Genomic DNA, 20,601 nt, shown 5'->3' on the forward strand with positions numbered 1-20,601 from the left:
TGGTTCAGAGAGATCGTCGCTCAAAAGTATAAATAGAGTGATAGAAGAACCCTACACCCTCATCTGACCTGGATCTGCTTGTACACACACACACACACACACATGTTTAAAAATAGAAATAGGTTATGTTAATTTTAAGACCTTACTCTCCTTAACTCAAAGTACTATAGGTCTTGTTCTCTCAACATAGAATAGATAGCAAAAATCACTCTTTGTGAGATAAGGATTATTTTGAAATAAGCTACCCAAGATAGGAAGTGGACTAGGGGTGAACAGTTTGTTGCTGTAGAGTAAGGCTGATATTTCACCCCGGGACTGGAAGATCTGAGGGAGCTTTTCAACTCACCAGAAAGAAGTGTTCTAAGAAAGGAACCAGTCGTAGGATAGGCAGCTGGACCAGGAGAACATGGGAAATCCTAGAAGCAGACAGGAATCCAGTGTGGCTAAAATAATGAAAACAAGTTCAACGTGTATGTGTGTGTGTGTGTAATTTATAATCCCAGATGTGGATGTCACTCATTTTTAGAGCACTTTCCAGGCATACATGAAGCTCTAGATCCTTATGCAGGGGACAGAACACACCTGTGATCCAAGCACCTGTTTAAGAAGAGAAATCAGAAATTCATGACCATCTTTGACACGGAAGAATGATAGGCCAACCTGCACTACACCATGAGATCCTCTCTCATAACAAAACAAAAATCACAACAAAAAATACCCAAATTAAAACTAAAATGACCCCTAACTCCATTCAGTAAAGCCTGATATTATTAAATTTCCCTGAACCATCATTTCTCTTCCCCCAATTGTGTTTGGAGGCATCTTCCAGTCATTGGGATGGTGATTATCCAGATGTTTTACCTGAAACAGATATATAACATTGTCCTTTGTATCTTTAAAAAGACAATACATGTTTGGTTGGTTGGTTGGTTGGTTGGTTGGTTGGTTAGTCCATTTCTTATTTGGTTTGTAGGAATAAGGATAGTGTCAAATTTCACATCTGCTCTGGAAATACTTGCTTGAACAACACTTTGCCTTCTAATTGCCAGGTGGGAAATTACACAACTTTCACACTTCAAGCGCCTCCGTGGACAATGAAGTAACAAGTAAAAGGTAGATCCGGGTATGGAGACACTTGGCCCCAGCTCTTTAAATACCTCTTTTCACCAAGCAGCCTTGGCCAGCCTGGAGCTCTCTGTAGACCATGCTGCCATACAGTACAGACCCACCCACCTGTGCCTCCCCAGCACAGGCACCACAGATATGCACCACCGTACCCTGCACTCCCTAAACTTTGGAAGCAGAGACTGTGAGCTAGATTATTTCTTCCAACTCCTCCATTCTTATTATGGACCGCTAATAAACATTGATTCTGCATTGTTGGTGGGATTGCAAGCTGGTAAAACCACTCTGGGAATCAGTTTGGCGATTCGTCAGAAAATTAGACGTAGTATTACCAACGGACCCAGCTATACCATTCCTGGGCATATACCCAGAAGATGCTCCTACATGTAATAAGAACACAAGCTCCACTATGTTCATAGCTGCCTTATTTATAATAGACAGAACATGGAAAGAACCTAGATGTCCCTCAACAGAGGAATGGATACAGAAACTGTGGTATATATACACAATGGAGTACTATTCAGCTATTAAAAACAATGAATTCATGAAATTCTTAGGCAAATGGATGGAACTAGAAAGTGTCATCCCGAGCAAGGCAACCCAATCACAAAAGAACACACTGGGTATGCACTCACTAATAAGCAGATGTTAGCCCAAAAGCTCAAAATAAACAAGTTACAATTCACCAAGCTCAAGAAGAAGGAGTACTTAAGTGAGGGTGCTTTGGTTCTTCTAATAAAGGGAACAAAATAGCCACAGGAGCAATAAGGGAGACAATGTGTGGAGCAGAGACTGAAGTAAAGGCCACCCAGAGACTGCCCTACCTGGAGATTCATCCTATAAACAGTCAACAAACCCTGACATGACTATGGATGACAAGAAGTACATACCAAAAGGAGCGTGCCATGGTTGTCTCTGGAGGGGCCCTGCCAGAGCCTTACAAATACAGAGGCAGATGCTAACAACCAATTATTAGACTGGGCATGGGGTCCCCAATGGAGAAGCTGGAGGGTGGTCCAGAGGACCTGAAGGGGTTTACAGCCCCATGGGAAAAACAGTGATTTCAGCCACCCAGATGCCCCAAGACTCCCAGGAACTGAACCATCAACTAAGGGGCACACATGGTTCCAGCCAAAAATGTGGCAGAGGAAGGCCTTGTTAGGCATCAGTGGGAGGAATGGTCCTTGGTCAGGTAAAGGCTTAACAGAGGCCAGAACAAAGGGAAACCGAGGGGTGGGGGGAGTGAGTGTGTTGGGTGGAGAGGCATATACATGAAGGCAGGGGGAAGGAGGAAGGGGAGGGGTTGGGGGGTATCAGGAAAGGTTTTACCATTGGCAATGTAAATTAAGGCGATATTCAATTAAAAAAATAATTAAAAAAGAAGATTTTAAAAAAAAAGTTAGTTGATGGCATCCAGGAAGTATGACAAAAGCCCCATGTCTCTTCTGCTCTTGTTCCAAGAACTCCTGGTTTCTCCAGTTCATTCTCGTTTCTGGAGTGCAGTTTATTCTCCTATAAATCTAGAGGGTTGGTCCAGGTGTCAAAATCCTTTAACTCTCCAAACATCTGAAAAGCAATACTGTCTGCAGGCCTAGAGTCACACCTCAAGTGAGGATCCTTGTGGCACCTTGGAAAATAGCCCAGGGCACACTAGGGATGCTCCCACTTACTGAGGCTCTCCTGTAGGTGGTTTATACCAGTGAGCAGATGCTATCTGGTAGGTATATTGGAGAACTGGAGAGGCTCAATTTTCACACAGAACAGGTGAAGGTGTGGTCACAAGATAAGGATGGAATTACAAGAGAGATTTGTCTTCATCCATAAAGAGCTCTAGAAGAATCCATCATAGCAGAGCACCAGAAGGAGAGGCTAAGAAGAAGTCACTTTCCCTTAAATACAAGTAAGTAGGGATGTCTACCGCCTTATGCTGAAGAGAGAGAGTCAGGATAGTGCTCCTTGCAGTTTCCGTACCATGTGGAATTACATTAGAGATGATGTAGGATTGAATGTGGGACATTAAACAATGATGCTTGAGTCCCTAGCCATTAGGGTAACTTACCATCCAGTAGAGTTCTGTGGATTCTTGGAAAGTGAATCTTTGTTTAAATGGAATGATGTGCTTTCATAGATGACTATGTAATATTATATAAGGATATGAGAATGGGGCTGGGGAGGCGAGGGCACACATCTATCTGCAATGTTGTTCGTTGATTTTTGTGGTTTGCAAATTAATAGATTTTGTAAGAAAGAGCTTGTATGCAGTGTGGCTGCAGACATTGGAGACTTTGTGTTAGAGGTGAGGTAGCTAAGGGCAAAAGGAACTAAATTTGGCTTCAGTTGGAGTGTTGGAGATGGGAAGGGTGCAGTCAGTCTAAGAAGAAGACCGGTCAGTCGAAGAAAATGACCAGCTTTTAGAATTGGGATTTGTTCTGCTATTACTGACAAGTCATTTCGTTCTTTACCTCTCAGGGAAATATTTCAAGAAAGGCTTTAAAAAGATCTTTAAAATGTTTGAATCTGTAAAGTAGGATTTCCCAACTCCCTCAGCTTGGAATTGTGGTAGCTGGAGCCCTCTATCTTGGGCTGGCTGCCTCTCTTCATCCCTTGCTTCACTAACAACCAATGCTGCTAGATGCTGGGCTCTCTCCCACACCACCACTCCAGCCCCACATTCCTCCCCTGTCCCTATACTGAACTTAAAACAAGAGTCATAGAATATAACTAATATGCCTCAGTGGCTACTCATTAGATCCTCACAATAGATGTGAAGTCTTACTCTGCACTTTCTATTGTATTATATGTGAGTGTGTATGTGTGTATGTGTGTGTGAGGGGGGCAGGGAGAGGGAGAGAGATTGTGGCTTTCAGGAGTCCATTCTATTTTGTGACCAGTATGTACTTGTAGATCTAACTCAGGTTATGGATCTCAGGATGAAGTGACTTTACCTACTAACCCATCTTTCTAGTCCTTGAGGAGTTTCTTCCTTCACTGAGGAAGTCATCAACTCACAGCTTCTGCAGACACTTCTAAAGCCAACTCATGTACACACACACACACACACACACACACACACACACACACACACACACTGTTAAGAGCTTTCTGTTTATTCTTTGAACTTGGACTTACTTTTTATGCCAGAGTGGCCTGGATTGTGTTGGAATCTCCTTCTCTTAGTCTACTGATTGCTAATATGGTCCACAGACATCACTCTGTCTTATATTTTCATTTGATTTTGACATGTCTTCATGCATCTCAGTCTGACCTCCCAAACTGTAAGTGCCTAGAGATGACCTTGATCCTCTGATCCTCCACTACCAAAGTTCTTGAATTTCATACAGGCAGACACTTCCATTCCTGGTTTATCTGATGTGGATGACTGAATTAGAGATTCCTACCCACTAGAAAAACTGTCTAGCATCTCACACAGCCCAGTTCCCATACTGGTAGTTTTATCATTTAAAAAGGAAAGAGGAAAAGAAACAGCATCGTGACAAATATCTTCAATCCCAACCTTTGGAAGATTGAGGCTTAGGATCAGGTCAAGGCCAGGTTTGAACCACAAAGATATCTCACAAACCCTTACTCAAACCCTGGATATCACCTCCAAACCCTGTCAAGGGAGCAGCTCTTCCCTGCTCTGCTGACAGATCCTCCCATCATACACAGCTCAGGCCTGAGTAACTCACTCTCCCTCTGCAGACCCCGGCCTACAGGACGCCCACTTTGCTCTGCTTTCTGAGCCCAAGAACTAGAGCCTTGATCCCTTCGACCACATTGCTCTCTGCTGTCTCTCCCACAGTGAACTCCTGCAAAGACTCTGAGGTGTCCTTGCTTGTCAGCCTAGCAGTCACAGCTGTCCTCACAGGGCAGCAGATCCTGGAACTCTCACACCCTAGCAATGACTCTCTGTGTCCTTGGGGAAAGGAGAGTCCTCACAAAATGGCTCCTGTCCCTGCCCTGCCCTGCCCCCTGTTCTTCTCCATTGCTGTTCCTCACTGTCCCAGCTGCCCTGCCCTCTCCCCTGCCACAGGTCCTCTCCTGCATCTTCACCTTTGCCTCCCCCTTCTCCCCTCACAGGCCTTTCCGGTTGGCTAACCCTCTTCAGATTTGCTCAACTACCTTCTGTGCGACAGTATTAGAAAGAGCATTTAAGCCTGACAGTGCAGGTTAAGATTGCACCTGTACCTTCCCGCACTGCCTCCAAAGCTTCCTGAGCTTTCTTCCCAGTACTGTCCACGTGTTTACCATGCAGGGAAACCATGAATTCTATATTTTTGTTTTTTAAACAAATATTATTTTCTATATATTTTCTATGTATGTATTGCATGCAATAGTCAATAAACAAACCAGATTTTCTGATGGTCTCATAGCTACATCTTTGATCCATTTATAGAGGCTAGAGTCATAGAATCATGTGTATTCTGTTAAAGGCAATAAGCAAATATATAAAATTGAGTAAAATTGTAGCATTACATTACTATTTTCTGTAGTGATTTGGACACCTTGTAATTTTTATAACTCTACGACATTAAAATTATTATAAGCATATTACCACTTTAAAATTTTATGTTTATTGTTTTTAATTGTACATATCTCTATGTATGCATGTGTGCTTTTGTGGTAATGTGTACATGTGAGCACAGTTGTCCAAGGAATGCTCGATGCTTGTGTATCTCCTGAGGCAGTGGCTGTGAGCCTCTCACCAGGGTGCTGGGAACCGTTCCCCATTTGTTTTCAGGTTTTCTGTGAGAGCAGTTGGCACTCTTGTCCAATGAGCTATTGCTGCAGCCTAAAGGTAATGTTCTAGTGGGGGTAGTACTTGTTCACACTCCCTCAGACCCGGTCTATGAGTGCTCAGAATGGAACTAAAATGAAAACCTTCAAAACCCTTGTCTTTGATGTCTATGGGACAGTGTGCTTAGACACAATGCTACACATTTTGCTCAGTCCATGTTGCTAATACTGAACTTGATTGAGACTTCAGGACCAACCATTGCCATTACTGAGCAGGAACAGCCCATAGTCCACGACAGGGCAAGTGCACAGCCATTAGAAGGCTGCTCCTTGCTTAGGGTTCTACCAGGAGAACAGATGCTTCTCTCTGACTTCAGTTTTTCTCTGTTTACTGTCTTTCTTGTGCCAAGTCCAGAAGTGAGACTGATGGCTACATGTGGGAAGGACCAGGAAAGAGGAGTGTTGGGGAGGGCAGGGGGCCTGAGCAGAGGGGCCTATGTGATCAGATAGTCAGGATGAGAGACCTTCTCAGACACTGTGCGGTGAGGGCCACAGCCAACCAGAGTGTCTCCTCATTGTCCTGCAGGTCACCATCATGATGTCCCCTCAAGTCCTCATTTCAGGCCTCCTACTCCTTCTCCCCGGTAAGTGAGAGGTGGGGTGGGGGTGCCTGGGAGGATGGAGGCTCAGACAAATACATTCCCTAGGGGCAGAATCACAGGTTATATAGAGAGCAAAGAACCAGGATGAAACTGTAGCCCCAAAGATATTTTTTTTAATTTTTTTTATTCGATATAATTTATTTACATTTCAAATGATTTCCCCTTTTCTAGCCCCCCCCCACTCCCCGAAAGTCCTGCAAGCCCCCTTCTCTTCCCCTGTCCTCCCACCCACCCCTTCCCACTTCCCCGTTCTGGTTTTGCTGAATACTGTTTCACTGAGTCTTTCCAGAACCAGGGGCCACTCCTCCTTTCTTCTTGTACCTCATTTGATGTGTGGATTATGTTTTGGGTATTCCAGTTTTCTAGGTTAATATCCACTTATTAGTGAGTGCATACCATGATTCACCTTTTGAGTCTGGGTTACCTCACTGAGTATGATATTCTCTAGCTCCATCCATTTGCCTAAGAATTTCATGAATTCGTTGTTTCTAATGGCTGAATAGTACTCCATTGTGTTTTTGCATCCACTCTTCTGTTGAGGGATACCTGGGTTCTTTCCAACATCTGGCAATTATAAATAGGGCTGCTATGAACATAGTAGAACATGTATCCTTATTACATGGTGGGGAGTCTTCTGGGTATATGCCCAGGAGTGGTATAGCAGGATCTTCTGGAAGTGAGGTGCCCAGTTTTCGGAGGAACCGCCAGACTGATTTCCAGAGTGGTTGTACCAATTTGCAACCCCACCAGCAGTGGAGGAGTGTTCCTCTTTCTCCACACCCTCTCCAACACCTGCTGTCTCCTGAATTTTTAATCTTAGCCATTCTGACTGGTGTAAGATGAAATCTTAGTGTTGTTTTGATTTGCATTTCCCTAATGACTAATGAAGTTGAGCATTTTTTAAGATGCTTCTCCGCCATCCGAAGTTCTTCAGGTGAGAATTCTTTGTTTAACTCTGTACCCCATTTTTAATAGGGTTGTTTGGTTTTCTGGAGTCTAACTTCTTGAGTTCTTTATATATATTGGATATTAGCCCTCTATCTGATGTAGGATTGGTGAAGATCTTTTCCCAATTTGTTGGTTGCCGATCTGTCCTCTTGATGGTGTCCTTTGCCTTACAGAAACTCTGTAACCTTATGAGGTCCCATTTGTCAATTCTTGCTCTTAGAGCATACGCTATTGGTGTTCTGTTCAGAAACTTTCTCCCTGTACCGATGTCCTCAAGGGTCTTCCCCAGTTTCTTTTCTATTAGCTTCAGAGTGTCTGGCTTTATGTGGAGGTCCTTGATCCATTTGGAGTTGAGCTTAGTACAAGGAGACAAGGATGGATCAATTCGCATTCTTCTGCATGCTGACCTCCAGTTGAACCAGCACCATTTGTTGAAAAGGCTATCTTTTTTCCATTGGATGTTTTCAGCCTCTTTGTCGAGGATCAAGTGGCCATAGGTGTGTGGGTTCATTTCTGGATCTTCAATCCTGTTCCATTGATCCTCCTGTCTGTCACTGTACCAATACCATGCAGTTTTTAACACTATTGCTCTGTAGTATTGCTTGAGGTCAGGGATACTGATTCCCCCAGATTTTCTTTTGTTGCTGAGAATAGTTTTATCTATCCTGGGTTTTTTGTTGTTCCAGATGAATTTGATAATTGCTCTTTCTAACTCTGTGAAGAATTGAGTTGGGATTTTGATGGGTATTGCATTGAATCTGTATAGTGCTTTAGGCAAAATGGCCATTTTAACTATATTGATTCTACCGATCCATGAGCATGGGAGGTTTTCCCATTTTTTGAGGTCTTCTTCCATTTCCTTCTTCAGAGTCTTGATGTACTAGCTCGGGCAATTCGACAACATAAGGAGGTCAAAGGGATACAAATTGGAAAGGAAGAAGTCAAACTATCATTATTTGCAGACGACATGATCGTCTACCTAAGTGACCCAAAGAACTCCACTAGAGAGCTCCTATAGCTGATAAACAACTTCAGCAAAGTGGCAGGTTATAAAATCAACTCAAGCAAATCAGTGGCCTTCCTATACTCAAAGGATAAGCAGGCTGAGAAAGAAATTAGGGAAATGACCCCCTTCACAATAGCCTCAAACAGTATAAAGTATCTTGGGGTGACTCTTACCAAACATGTGAAAGATCTGTATGACAAGAACTTCAAGACTCCCAAAGATATTTTTTAACCTCCATAAATTTCAAAAATTATGGCTCAAATATAAGACTCACAAGACTGTCTGGTAAGGGATGAATATATGTACATAAATGTAGTACATAAGTAAGTGTGCGAACCTGTGTGTACATGTAATGGTCAATGCAGGAGGGCTGCAGAAACGACCTTCACTTGGTTCATATACCATTGAAAAGGCCTCTTATTTTCAATTGTTTAACTAAAAATACTAATTGAAAACACCTGTGATATAGGAGTAAATAGTGAATAACTTTATTTTTTTGAGATAGGGTCCAAGGTAACAGGATAGACAGCTGAGAATGATCTCACTACTCCCCACAAAAACTAACAGGTTTGAGCCCCCACACCTCATACAGATTCTAAATCTTACAATCTTAATTCCTAGCAGGTGGGACTGTCAAAGGTCATTAATGCTTTAAAATTCAGTGATTTAATCCTTGACTTAATATTATGATTTTTTAGCCTCATGTTATGAATGTTGTTTAGTTTCCGGAATCTTATCCACACATAAGAAGAAATCCCTGTTCAGGGTTTGGTTTGGTTTGGTTTTGGTTTTGTTTAGGATCAGTTTTGAGGACTGATCCTAAAGGCTCTGGCTTCTTGGGGGATTTTATAAAACCCATTATGAGCTTGGTCTGGTGGTGCACCTTGGATCCCATCATGGCGAGGTAGAGGTAGGCAGACCTCCATGAATTCAGGCAGTGTGTTCTACATGCAGAGTTCCAAATACTGAGGTCAGCCAATGTTGCATAGTTGTTACCATAATCCACAGTTGCGCCAGAAAGGAAAAATGGGAAAGAAATTTTGAAGTAAAATCTGTTGTGCAAAAATGTTGAGAGCTCACTTCTCATCTCCACTCTTTTATCCACAGCTGCTGTGCATTCTTTCCCAGACGTACATGGAATGGTGGGACACTCTGTCACACTGCCATGCATGTATCGAGTGCCTACTAAAAAATTCTATATGTGCTGGGGCCGAGGGGTTTGTAGTTATAACTCATGTGGAGAAAGACTTATTGCATCTGATGGATACCATATCCAATATCAGGCAAACAACCGCTACCAGCTAAAGGGGAAGCTTCTTCAAGGAAATATGTCCTTGACAATACTGAATCTATCTGAGAGTGACAGCGGTCACTACTGCTGTGGAGTGCAAATGAAGGGATGGTATAAAGAGATAATGACCATCTTACTGCTTGTTCAACCAGGTAAGCTCACCTTCCTTCTTTGCTTATTATTCAGTTCTTATAAACTGAGCCTCTGTTTGATAACAGTTTGTTCTTTTCCCATAACAAAGAAACTACGGTTCTTATAAACATGCTTGCAATTAAACCCTTGCTTTTTTATTATTTTTAATGACATAATCTCATGTATCTCAGACTGTTCTCTGATGCCATGCTCTCCTGGGCCACCTGCCACTAACTTTCTAGTGCTGAGAATACAAGGGAATCCCCTCACACCCAGATTAAATGGTTTTATATACCATTTTATAGCACATGGTTCCCTGTTCCACTTTGTCCCTTGGGGTGCTCCGGCACAGCTGCACACCAGTTGGGAAAGAATAAGTAGAGTCTGGAGAGGGTGGTCAGCCGGATCTTGGTTGGTCCCTTGACATCTGCATTCTTGGTATAACACAAATACACAAATACAGGAATAAATGCATGTATTAAATTTAAGGGGTGGGTGCTTTACACCTGCTACTTCCCTACACGGAAGAAACACTACATTTTATTTTCTTTATTTCAAAGTAAAAACACCTTGGATTAAGGGCTTGTCCTGCATTCCCCCATGAAGAAGAGTTACTAAACAACGGTTGCTTATTCCCACGGTTCTAGTTCATGGGTTGGGCAGTGAAGACAGGGAGATTACTTACAGGGACCATGTGTCTGCTGACACAAAGGAGCCTGAGTGCTTCCCTGACTGTTTCCTTCCAGCACCATTTTGCCTCTGCTCTATCTTGGAACTCTGCACACTGAGACCACCAGGAGCTGTTTGGATACTACCAGCAACTCTGTTGTTGTTGGTTTATGAGTTGCAAGTTGAACAAGCCTAATCCAAACCTCCAGTCTGCAGTGATCCAAAATCTGAAACCTTTTGATCATGGACTTGAAAATGTTCCTGTAAAATTTGGCATGATCAAACTAATCCTATGCAGATTATCCACAGATTATAACCTTAAGCTACATGTGTAAAGCGTAGGCATGTGGATGCTAGCTCAATCCATGTTTATACTTGTGCCCTACCCATACTATATTTTATTTATGCAAATACTCCAAATTGTTAAGAAAGATTTTAATTCTGAAACTCATGATCCCAAGCATTTTTGGATAAGGGATGTTCACCACATCTCCTTTAGATTGGAAGAAACCATTTAAGATAATGTCACTCTCTATCAAATGTGCACATCCCTTTCTGATGGGCCCTGTGTGGAGTCTGCATGCTAAGTTGCAGGGCTGTATGATGCGTCCTCACAGGACTGACTGAAATGAGCATGCTGGGCTAGAAAATGTGGGTGGAGTCAGTCACCACTGAGAGGAGTCATCAGGCCCTCTCCCTCCTCAGTCTCTCAGATGCTTAGAGACATCAGAGTATCTGATGCCTGTCATTCATAAAGTGTTTCCATGGGAACATGGGCTCTCTTTTCATCCATGTTGTCAGTGTGCTGCCTCCTATTGATGAGCCTGCCTCCACTGCCCTACCATGTCACTTCCTAGTTGATAAGAAGTTCAAGGGAGGAGCCTCTGCCTGGAGACAGCCTCTCACTGGTGCTACAGCAGAAACTCTTGTCTCTTCTTGCTTGACTGATCCTTGCTTTTATCTTGATTTTCAAATCCAGATATTCCCACAAGTCCTCCAAGAAGACCTACGACTACAAGACCCACAACTACAAGGCCCACAACTATTTCAACAAGATCCACACATGTACCAACATCAACCAGAGTCTCTACTCCTCCAACACACACACCAACTCACAAACCAGGTAAAACCCAATGTGCATCAGGGCCCCGAGTCCTTCTTATGAGGGACAGTAGGACACACAGACACTGAGTCAAGTCGTAAGCTTCCAATAGGTGAAGAGTTTTGAACTGGGTACCAAACAGCAGCTTCATGAGGCCTGTGATTTTTCTAGGCTCAAGATGTATTCACCCTCTGTTGTGTAACAAATAAAGATGGGAGACACCTGTCTCTCTTTATCAGATTTCCAGGGGATTCACTAGTAACCAAATGTAGGTGGATCATAAACTTAGAATGACTGATGAGGATGATGGGATTCTGGTCCAGGTGGGAGTGACTTTCTGATCAAGAATCAGGGAATTATTGAGAACTAGGGTCACTGTGGATCCTTATTCTGAAATTGTCTCACACAGCTGAGGTCATAGTTCAATGAAGTTAACAGTTAGTGTTTCCTGAGCACTGGGCAGGATACTCCATGCTTTATGACACAGTGTATCATTCTCAGACAACTGTCTGATATAGCTGTGGCCTGTCCCTATTGTATAGTGACAGGAACTGACACAGAGTCAGAAAGTTGATGGTGAAGGTTATGAAGCTAGAAAATGACAGACTCTGTCCCTGTTAACTTGAGATAGAAGCTGGTTCTTCTAACTCCAGGGCCAGGCCTCCTATTGTGGATACAGATAGTTGGAGGGTTTGTTCTGTTTTCACATACTCACAGGAAAAGCCTTCAGAATACCCTCCTTTAAAAAGAGGCAGTGGAAGCCTTGTAAGGTTTTTACTGTAAGCATCTTTTAATTCTTTAATGTAGCATGAAAAGTGCAAAATATATCCTCGGTATGGGTAAAAAAAACTCACATCAAATTTGAAAGCTTTGGTAAATGATTTTGTTGTGTCCAGATTGCAAATCCCCAAAGCGACCACCAGAAACTACAACTCCGATGCAAGCACATGAGAGTCTTTATTCTAGCTGGAGCTTGGGTCACACACCCTACTGATGGAACAGGATAGGAGAGTCACCCCCAGTTCTAGGTGAAGGGGGCTTATGAAGGAAAAAAGCCACAAGCAGGGGGTTTCCAAGCCTTGGCATTACATGAGAGGGTAAAGGAATGTTGGTCTTTAAGCTAATTGGTTTACAGCACCTGGTTAAACCACAAAGAGGGAGCCTAAACCAAAAGAGGAGCACTTTGACCTGGGAAAGACTTATATTTTCTAAGCCCACTCTTTTGTTATCAGCTAGCTGCAGTGTGTCTACTTTGTTACTGCCAGGGACATTTCATGATTTTTCTCAGATCTCAAGGGTAGGGGCCATGCCTCTCTAAGCTAACTTTGAATGGAATCTTAAGAACAAAAATGGAGTTTATTCTGCTACTTCACTCCTTAAATTTGTCCTGCTTATGTATTTGAGTGAAGCTCTGAGGTTCATATTTCAAGTTGCCTACAGGTAAGAGTTCAGAGTCAATATTAATGGGTAGTCACGTGATTTAAGGATGGAAAAAAGCTTGTCATCCTGAAGGCAAGGTCAGGGAAAACCTATATCTAGGAGTGAAACACTCGTGGTTCCAGGGGTTCTCAAAGATTCCTAAAACCCATCTACTCCTTGAGGTAGAGCTCCATTCTGTAAAGCAGAAGCTTCACAGATTTTTTTTCTGATAGAGGAAACTAATGGGGGTCTGTGTGTGCGCACATTGGTAACTCAATATTCTCAGGAAGTGGTTATCTGTGGTTTCCCCCACTCCCATGTGCATTGGGTTTTCCCAGTATACTGTTGCTGGGTGTGAGGAAGACATTCTCTGTAATGCCCTGTCACCTAACCCTTATCAATCCAGAGTGGAGCAGAGAGCAGAGCAAGTGTATCTCTGGTTTCCTTGAGACTCCTGGCACTGTGATCTTGTGCCTTTAGGCTCCTAGGCTAAGTCCTTACTGTGTTCATATCAACCTTCTATAGGTGAATGTTTTCCAAAAGCAAGAAATATAAGAACTGAAAAGGATTTCAGTAATCACATGGCCCACCAACTGCCTTGGATAACTGTGCCTGCCTAGAGTCTTATACATCATCTCATTGATTATTTCATGGTTATTTATGTCACTGCTAGATTGATAAAACTCCAAAGTTCCTCTTAGGAAACTACAATTTATCCTCCTTTCAATCCATCCACCAACACTAGTCAAATTTCTTTTGACAAGTTGTTGAACATTTCTCATTAGACATATCATATTGTTAAAGTGAACTCCACAATATTCACCTTTCTCCTCACTACTCCTTCATCATATAACAATAATAACATCACCCGCCTTTCCCAGCACAGTGTTGAATGCTCAAGTGTGCATTCCTAAGTGCTTATGTCAGGACCTTGAGGGCAGATAAGCATTGAATTCAAATTTTGTCTGACTCAACGTCACCTTACTGAGTCACCTCACTGAGTTACTCTGATTCCTGGAAGGTCTTAATTAAGGACCTAAGTGCCAAACAGAGCCTAGACTGTAGATGTTGCCTAAATGTTGCCATTGCCTTTGGCTCCTTGGAAGGGCTCTCCCAATGAGTACAATATAAATACTGGAATGTAGGAAGAATGGAGGGTTATCAGTCATCCAAAGGGCAATGCCAGCATTGGCAGTTGTTAGGGACTTCCATGGACCTGCAGTATTTCTACTCATTGTATGGGTACTGTGTGTGTGGGTTGCCAACAAAGTTGTCTGTCATTTGGAAAAAAACTAGAAATATATAATCATCTGATATCTGCTTCTTCATATATAAATGCAGTTAAGAGGATTCTTGTTAGAATGTTATAATCCTTATATGCCCCGAATACTCAGGGGAAATAGGAAGCTATATTTGATTCATAGACACCCAGAAACAATGAAAACAAGGTATTCTTTGTTATAAAATAGACAATTCAAAATACTATGAAAATCTAAATGCTCAAACCGCACTGCTAAGTGACCCTACTTCCATATCAAGCCTTAATCCTCACAAGGTATAAGACATATTTGCCTTGTGGATAGTATTTACAGATGTAGTAAAAAATTCTAAATTCTTGTATTTGCAATTAATTTTTCCTCCCATTGACCAGACTGGAATAACACTGTGACATCCTCAGACAACTCTTGGGATAATAGCACTGTAAGTATTCCTCCATAATTTATTGGCGATGTTCTCCTATATATCTTTCAGGAAGCACATGGTATTTAACAATTGTCTGTTATATTAGTCTACAGTCATGTGTACCAAGATAGAAAAAAAATAAAAGAAAGAGAGTCAGATTTAGTGGTCTATTTCTTACTTTTTTGACTCAAGAAGTTAATGCAAGATATCAAATTTTTAAGAACAGCCTGGACCATTAGGCAAGTTTGGTTATGTGATAAGACACTATCAATAAAAAAATCACACACACACACACACACACACGCACACACACACACACACACACACATATATATATATATATATATATATATATATATATATATATATATATATATATATATATAATTGGTGTTTAAGTTGAAGAAGTTCATTTAGGAACTCCTAATAATATTTTTCTACCTACTGACTATTCTCTGTGGAGCCATATGTCTTACATATGGACAGTAAGAACATAACAAATAGATGCTGATAGTAAAACATTTTTGTTTGTTTTTTGAGACAGGGTCTCATTTAATCCAACTGATCTTGAACTTAGTACATAGCTGAGGGTAACCCTTAATTTCAGATCATGCTGCCTCTATCTTCCAAGTACTGAAATCATAGTCATGTATGCCATTATAACTGTCCTCTCCTTTGAGACAGCATTCATCTTATTTAGTAGTTCAGGCTGGCCTACAACTCCTAATCTTCCTGCTTCAGCCTACTGAGTACTGAGATGGCAGGTCTGTGTCATCTTTTCCAGCCAGATAGTAAAAAAAATATGTAATGACTTATTTGACATTAGCACCCAGTGGTCTGGCAGATATTGGAAGAATTCATATATACTAGTTAAATATCAGAAACCATTATGCTCATGTGGCTAAGGGACCAGACTGTGGTTAGGTATAAAACAAAATAGACCTTCATATTGAGTTTTTCTTGCCTTCTGTCACTTGTGAAACAATCATGGTAGTATCAAGGGGGAACAGCAAGTTAGAGTTAAGTTCAAAACAAGTAGTAGAAGAATCTGGACTCAGAAGATGTGACACACTCTCTGGGTGCATTGAAAACAACACACAGCAGCACGCAGCATTGTCTTTGGGTCTTTGTTCAAGTCTCTGAGACAGAATCCCATGTAGCTCAAGCTGGCTGTGAAACTGCTCTGTACCTGGGAAGGATCTTGACCTCCCAACCCTCCTGCTTCCACCTCTCAGGTCCTGAGAGTAACGTGTGCTCCCCCATGCCTAGCAACAGCAGCATAGGTCTTGACTCAGTGGATCAACTTCCTGGCCTCTATCTCACAAACCATTGAAGGAAATTTGTGAAGGTGAATGAGAAAGGATAGGCTTTGCTGCCCTCAGGATCAGGAACATGTTATGAAGTAGATGTTCATGTGGCCATGGTGACACGGCTGTGATCCCAGCACCCAGCAGGTGTAGGCAGGAGGATCAGAGGGTCAACATCATTGTCAGCTAGTGGGTGCCAGAGCAGTCTGGGATACAGAAGACCCTGTCAGATGACAGACAAACCCCGTTTCTTCTATATTCCCCAGGGTGTTTGTCAAGAAGCACCTGTGAGTACCTCACCCAAGAACCCCACTGAGCATGGCATCTGTCGCTGTAGAGACGGAGCTCACAGAGCTTAGCTAATGTTTCCACGGTCTCACTGCCTAAGCAGAGGAGCTGGGGTTGTGATCCAGAGATGAGGCTCATACAAGGGCAACCACCTGATCTCATGGTCTGCTTCCTGCAGTTAAACCCATGTCTCAGGGTCTGCTTAGGGCTAGTACATCAGTGCTGAGCTATGAAAGGGCCTCAGCTCATGCCCTGTCTGTCTCATGCTTATTCCAGTAGGTAGTGGTCCCTGGTCACCTGCGCCAGGACCCTGGAAGAGATTCTGCACATGTGTCTGATCACGTGGTGATAATCAGGCTGTAGCTATGAGTAGTCTTCTTAGTTTTTCTTAGGAAGTTATTAAATATAATTCCATCATTTTTCTCTTTCTTCTCCTGGTCAAGACCTTTCCATATAGTCTCTTCACTTTCTTTTTGATTCCTGATTTGTTGTTCTTTAATTGTTGATATGTGTGCATACAAAATATACATATTGTATTATATATAAATTATATACTACACATATTCCTAAAATCATAAATATAACCTGTTCAGTCTGAATCATTTTATTCATGTGTGTATGTTTTTCAAGACTATCATTTGGTATTAGAAATATATAAAGATTTAAAATCTTGAATTGCATTCACAAGTAGAGTCTGTAATAAAAGATCAGGACCAGCAGATGAGCACACAGAGAGCAAGTAGAGTTAGAAATGAGTCATTTTTCTCTCTTTCATTATCATAAGATGATGCATTTATGGAATTCACTACTACTGACTATTAAGGTAGATATAAGCAAATATATGATATATCCACCCACATTAAGCATGCAGTCAGAACTTTGACTGAGGTGTACACACATCTTGAGCAGCACTGAACACCTTTCCATCAGCTTCAAAGACACCTTAAATTCTCAGGTCTCCATGTTCCACTGCCCATTACTACCTCAGATCCTTGGACCTTGTTGCAAATTCCAAACTAGCCCCAGGCCAGTGAAGATGAAGGTCTGGGTTTAAGGTGTAGCTTGTGTTTTCTGATTCTTGGCGCCCCTTTGGTTTGCTATTTATTCATTGGTTAGTCTATTTATTACTACTGTTATTTTATTTGCTGTTTCCTTAGGCAGCAATCCCTCCACAGAAGCCACAGAAAAACCTGACTAAGGGCTTCTATGTTGGCATCTCCATCGCAGCCCCGCTGCTGCTGCTGCTTGTGAGCACTGTGGTTATCACCAGTAAGTAATTTTGTGACTGTCCCCAAAGAAGCAGAGTCAGGATTCTTAGTCCTTCTGACTTCCTTTAAGCAAGTGTATCTGTCACAGGGGTTTTAAGTTCATATGACTTCCATATGCCCAGATCCAAGGCACACAGTAAGCCATCCACTCCCACTGGGATGTGTTAGGACTTACAAAATACTCCGGGCACTACTTTATGGTACCTGGTGAGTGCTCCGTGATCTTGAACCAATCCTACCATATCTCCCAAGACCCCAGCCTGTAAAACTCTGTGACTGCGAAGCAGACCTGATTGTGAGAGCAAGTTCCATGGCAGGCAATTTTTTGCCAGGAAATATTGTCTCAAAAGACAAACGCATAATAATCAAGAATATGCCTGTCAAAGTTCAGGATGTTTCCCTCTAATTACTTAGAACATGTTTATCTGAAACGTTTATTTATGCTAGTTCTAGAGCCAAGTGCCTATTATCTGTCTCAGCATTCCAATTCTGCAATTAGGCACCATATCAAATGAGCAAAAGTCACTGATGTGTTCCCTTCCTCAGTCTAAAAGTTGTTTATTCTCCTCTCAAAAATCTGTTCTCTAGCAGCCCATTAGAAATATCTATAGTTCTTTGTGAATAATACTTTACAATGTCCTTCTAGAAACTTAGGTTAGGTGTATGAATTTATCAAATATTGAGTAAGATCCTTCCTGGGCAGCACAGGAACAATCTCTTTGATTAGAAGAAAATATCATGAGTGTTTCTGATTGCAGTTCAACTTTCCTTTCAATGTCTCTCACCATCCTTTTCCCACCCCAATTTAGGGTACATTGTTATGAAAAGGAAGTCGGGCTTTCTGAGGTAAGCTGACATGGGTTGTGTTGGCTCTTTTTGAATTCACTATCTTAAGAATTCCTCCCTATGCTCTCTTTAGCCACTAAATCATTCTTTACTGATTCATTTGTTGATGGATTGGTTGATTTGAGACAGGGTCTTAGCATGTGGCACACACTGACCTGAAACTTTCCATGTAGCCTAGGCTAGACTGGAGCTCACAACCCTCCTGCCTCAGACTCTTTAGTTCTGAGATTACAGGTGTGGTCCATAATGCTCAGCTCCTGCTTTGTACCTTGGATCCCAAAGTAAAGTTCAACAAGGTCCCCCCATAACTTGTTTGTTTGTTTGTTCGTTCATTTGTCTGTTTCTGTGAAGCTGTGGTTGTCCAGGAATCAATTTTTAGACCAGGTTGGCCTCAAACTCAGATCTGTCTGCCCCTGCCTCCTGACTGCTGAGATTAAAGCACTGGGCCACCACCTCCTGGCAAGTCCCTTGCTTGTTGTCCTTGCTTCTCAAAGATCTTTTCTGCATTTTGTATTTCCTAACATTTATGGCATTATGGCTGTTGGGATGGGCCAGGCACAAACACCAGCAGTCCTCTCTCCAGATTAATTTCCTCCAGTTCAGTGCCTGATGATTTTGTTTTGCAATGTATATAAATGTATATCATACAAGTGGTCTTTGAAATTATGTCACAGACACTTTCTTTTAAAAAAGAACTTCTTATTATTGGATGCATCGTGTCCAATAGGGGACAATGTGTCATCGCACACATGGAGGTCAGAGGACAACACTGTAGATCTGGTTCTTTCCTTCCATGGTCCCATGGTTGCAGGATTAAAATTCAGGTCACTGGGCCCTCCTAACCCTTACTAAAGCATCCCAATCTGAAGTAAATACAGGAGTCATCCAGTTTTTAATCCAGTCCCAAATGCGCATCCTAATCAGGTACCTGCATTGATGCTAGTTATCTGTCTTCCTACATCTCCCATTTGTGTGTTCTATTACAAAAGTAATTTGAAAAATTCCAGTATGAGCTGCTTCGAAGAAAATAAATGTTAGTGTGATGATTAAACAAACTTTTCTCTGACTTAATGCCAAGGCCCTGTGTGGTACTGTTTTCTGTTATAGATTTTGTGTATGGGGCTCGTGTATCTCTAAGTAGGCATCATAAATGTTCTGATCAGACCCTAAAGAGGACCTCCTGTTTTTTTCAACCCACCCTCTCTCTCCAGCTTCCCTGTGCCTAAGATCAGAAGTTTACAGAACACAGTGATTGTGCGGTCCAAAAGTGAAGACAAGGTCTACATTATTGAAGGCACTTCTAACCCTGAAGAACAGTCCCAGTGGCCCTCTGAGGTGCCTTCTGCCTGAGATTACAAAGATTGTCACTGATGTTACAAACACCTATTACATCTCCAGGGAGATTTTCTTTTTTTTATTTTTCTATTTTCTTTTATTTTCTATATTCGTTGTTTACCTTCCAAATGATTTTCTGTTTCCCGGTTCTCCCCTCTCCATAAGTCTCATAAGCCCTTTTCCTTCTGCCCCTTCCCCAATCAACCCCCTCCCATTTCTCTGTCCTGGTAATGGAATACTACTCAGCAATTAAAAACAATGAATTCATGAAATTCTTAGGCAAGGAAATGGAAAATATCATCCTAAGTGAGGTAACTCATTCACAAAATGACACACATGGAATGCAGTCACTGATAAGTGGATATTAGCCCAGAAGCTCTGAATACCCAAGACACAACTCACGTATCAAATCATTCCTAAGAAGAAGGAAGGAGAGGGCCCTAATCCTGGAAAAGCTTGATGCAGCATTGTAGATTACTAGGGCAATTTTCTGTATTGGTTCTTCCAGCTGTAGTGGAGAGGGTAACCCCCGACTGTGTACCCTCAAAATTCAAGGTTAACATTATCCTAATTTTTGTATAAGCACCACCTCAGTGTGTCCACTCACTGCAGCAATTCTCCCAAACGTAAACGTTTTAGAGGGTTGATTTTTTTTTGAGTCAACAACATTACTGATAATACAGAAATAGTCTTGGTTATTTAAACCATCAAGAAAGGAATAATATTTAAAAGTTAAAAAAAAGTGTGTGTGGGTGAACAGGAAGTCCTGACTGAATTCAGAAG

The 20,601-nt window shown here is 41.9% G+C and overlaps 1 protein-coding gene across 1 annotated transcript in view; it reads left to right on the forward strand.

Moving 5' to 3' along the window:
• LOC127694462 (T-cell immunoglobulin and mucin domain-containing protein 2-like) overlaps positions 1–19,833 on the forward strand; it is a 63,862-nt gene extending 44,029 nt beyond the window's left edge. The window contains 4 exon segments of the mRNA XM_052195975.1: positions 14,743–14,792; positions 17,527–17,638; positions 18,447–18,483; positions 19,695–19,833. Coding sequence (XP_052051935.1) covers positions 14,743–14,792; positions 17,527–17,638; positions 18,447–18,483; positions 19,695–19,833 — 338 coding nt within the window.
• The last annotated feature ends 768 nt before the right edge of the window (positions 19,834–20,601 follow it).

This window comes from Apodemus sylvaticus, chromosome 10 (assembly GCF_947179515.1).
Source record: "Apodemus sylvaticus chromosome 10, mApoSyl1.1, whole genome shotgun sequence".
Taxonomy (NCBI): domain Eukaryota; kingdom Metazoa; phylum Chordata; class Mammalia; order Rodentia; family Muridae; genus Apodemus; species Apodemus sylvaticus.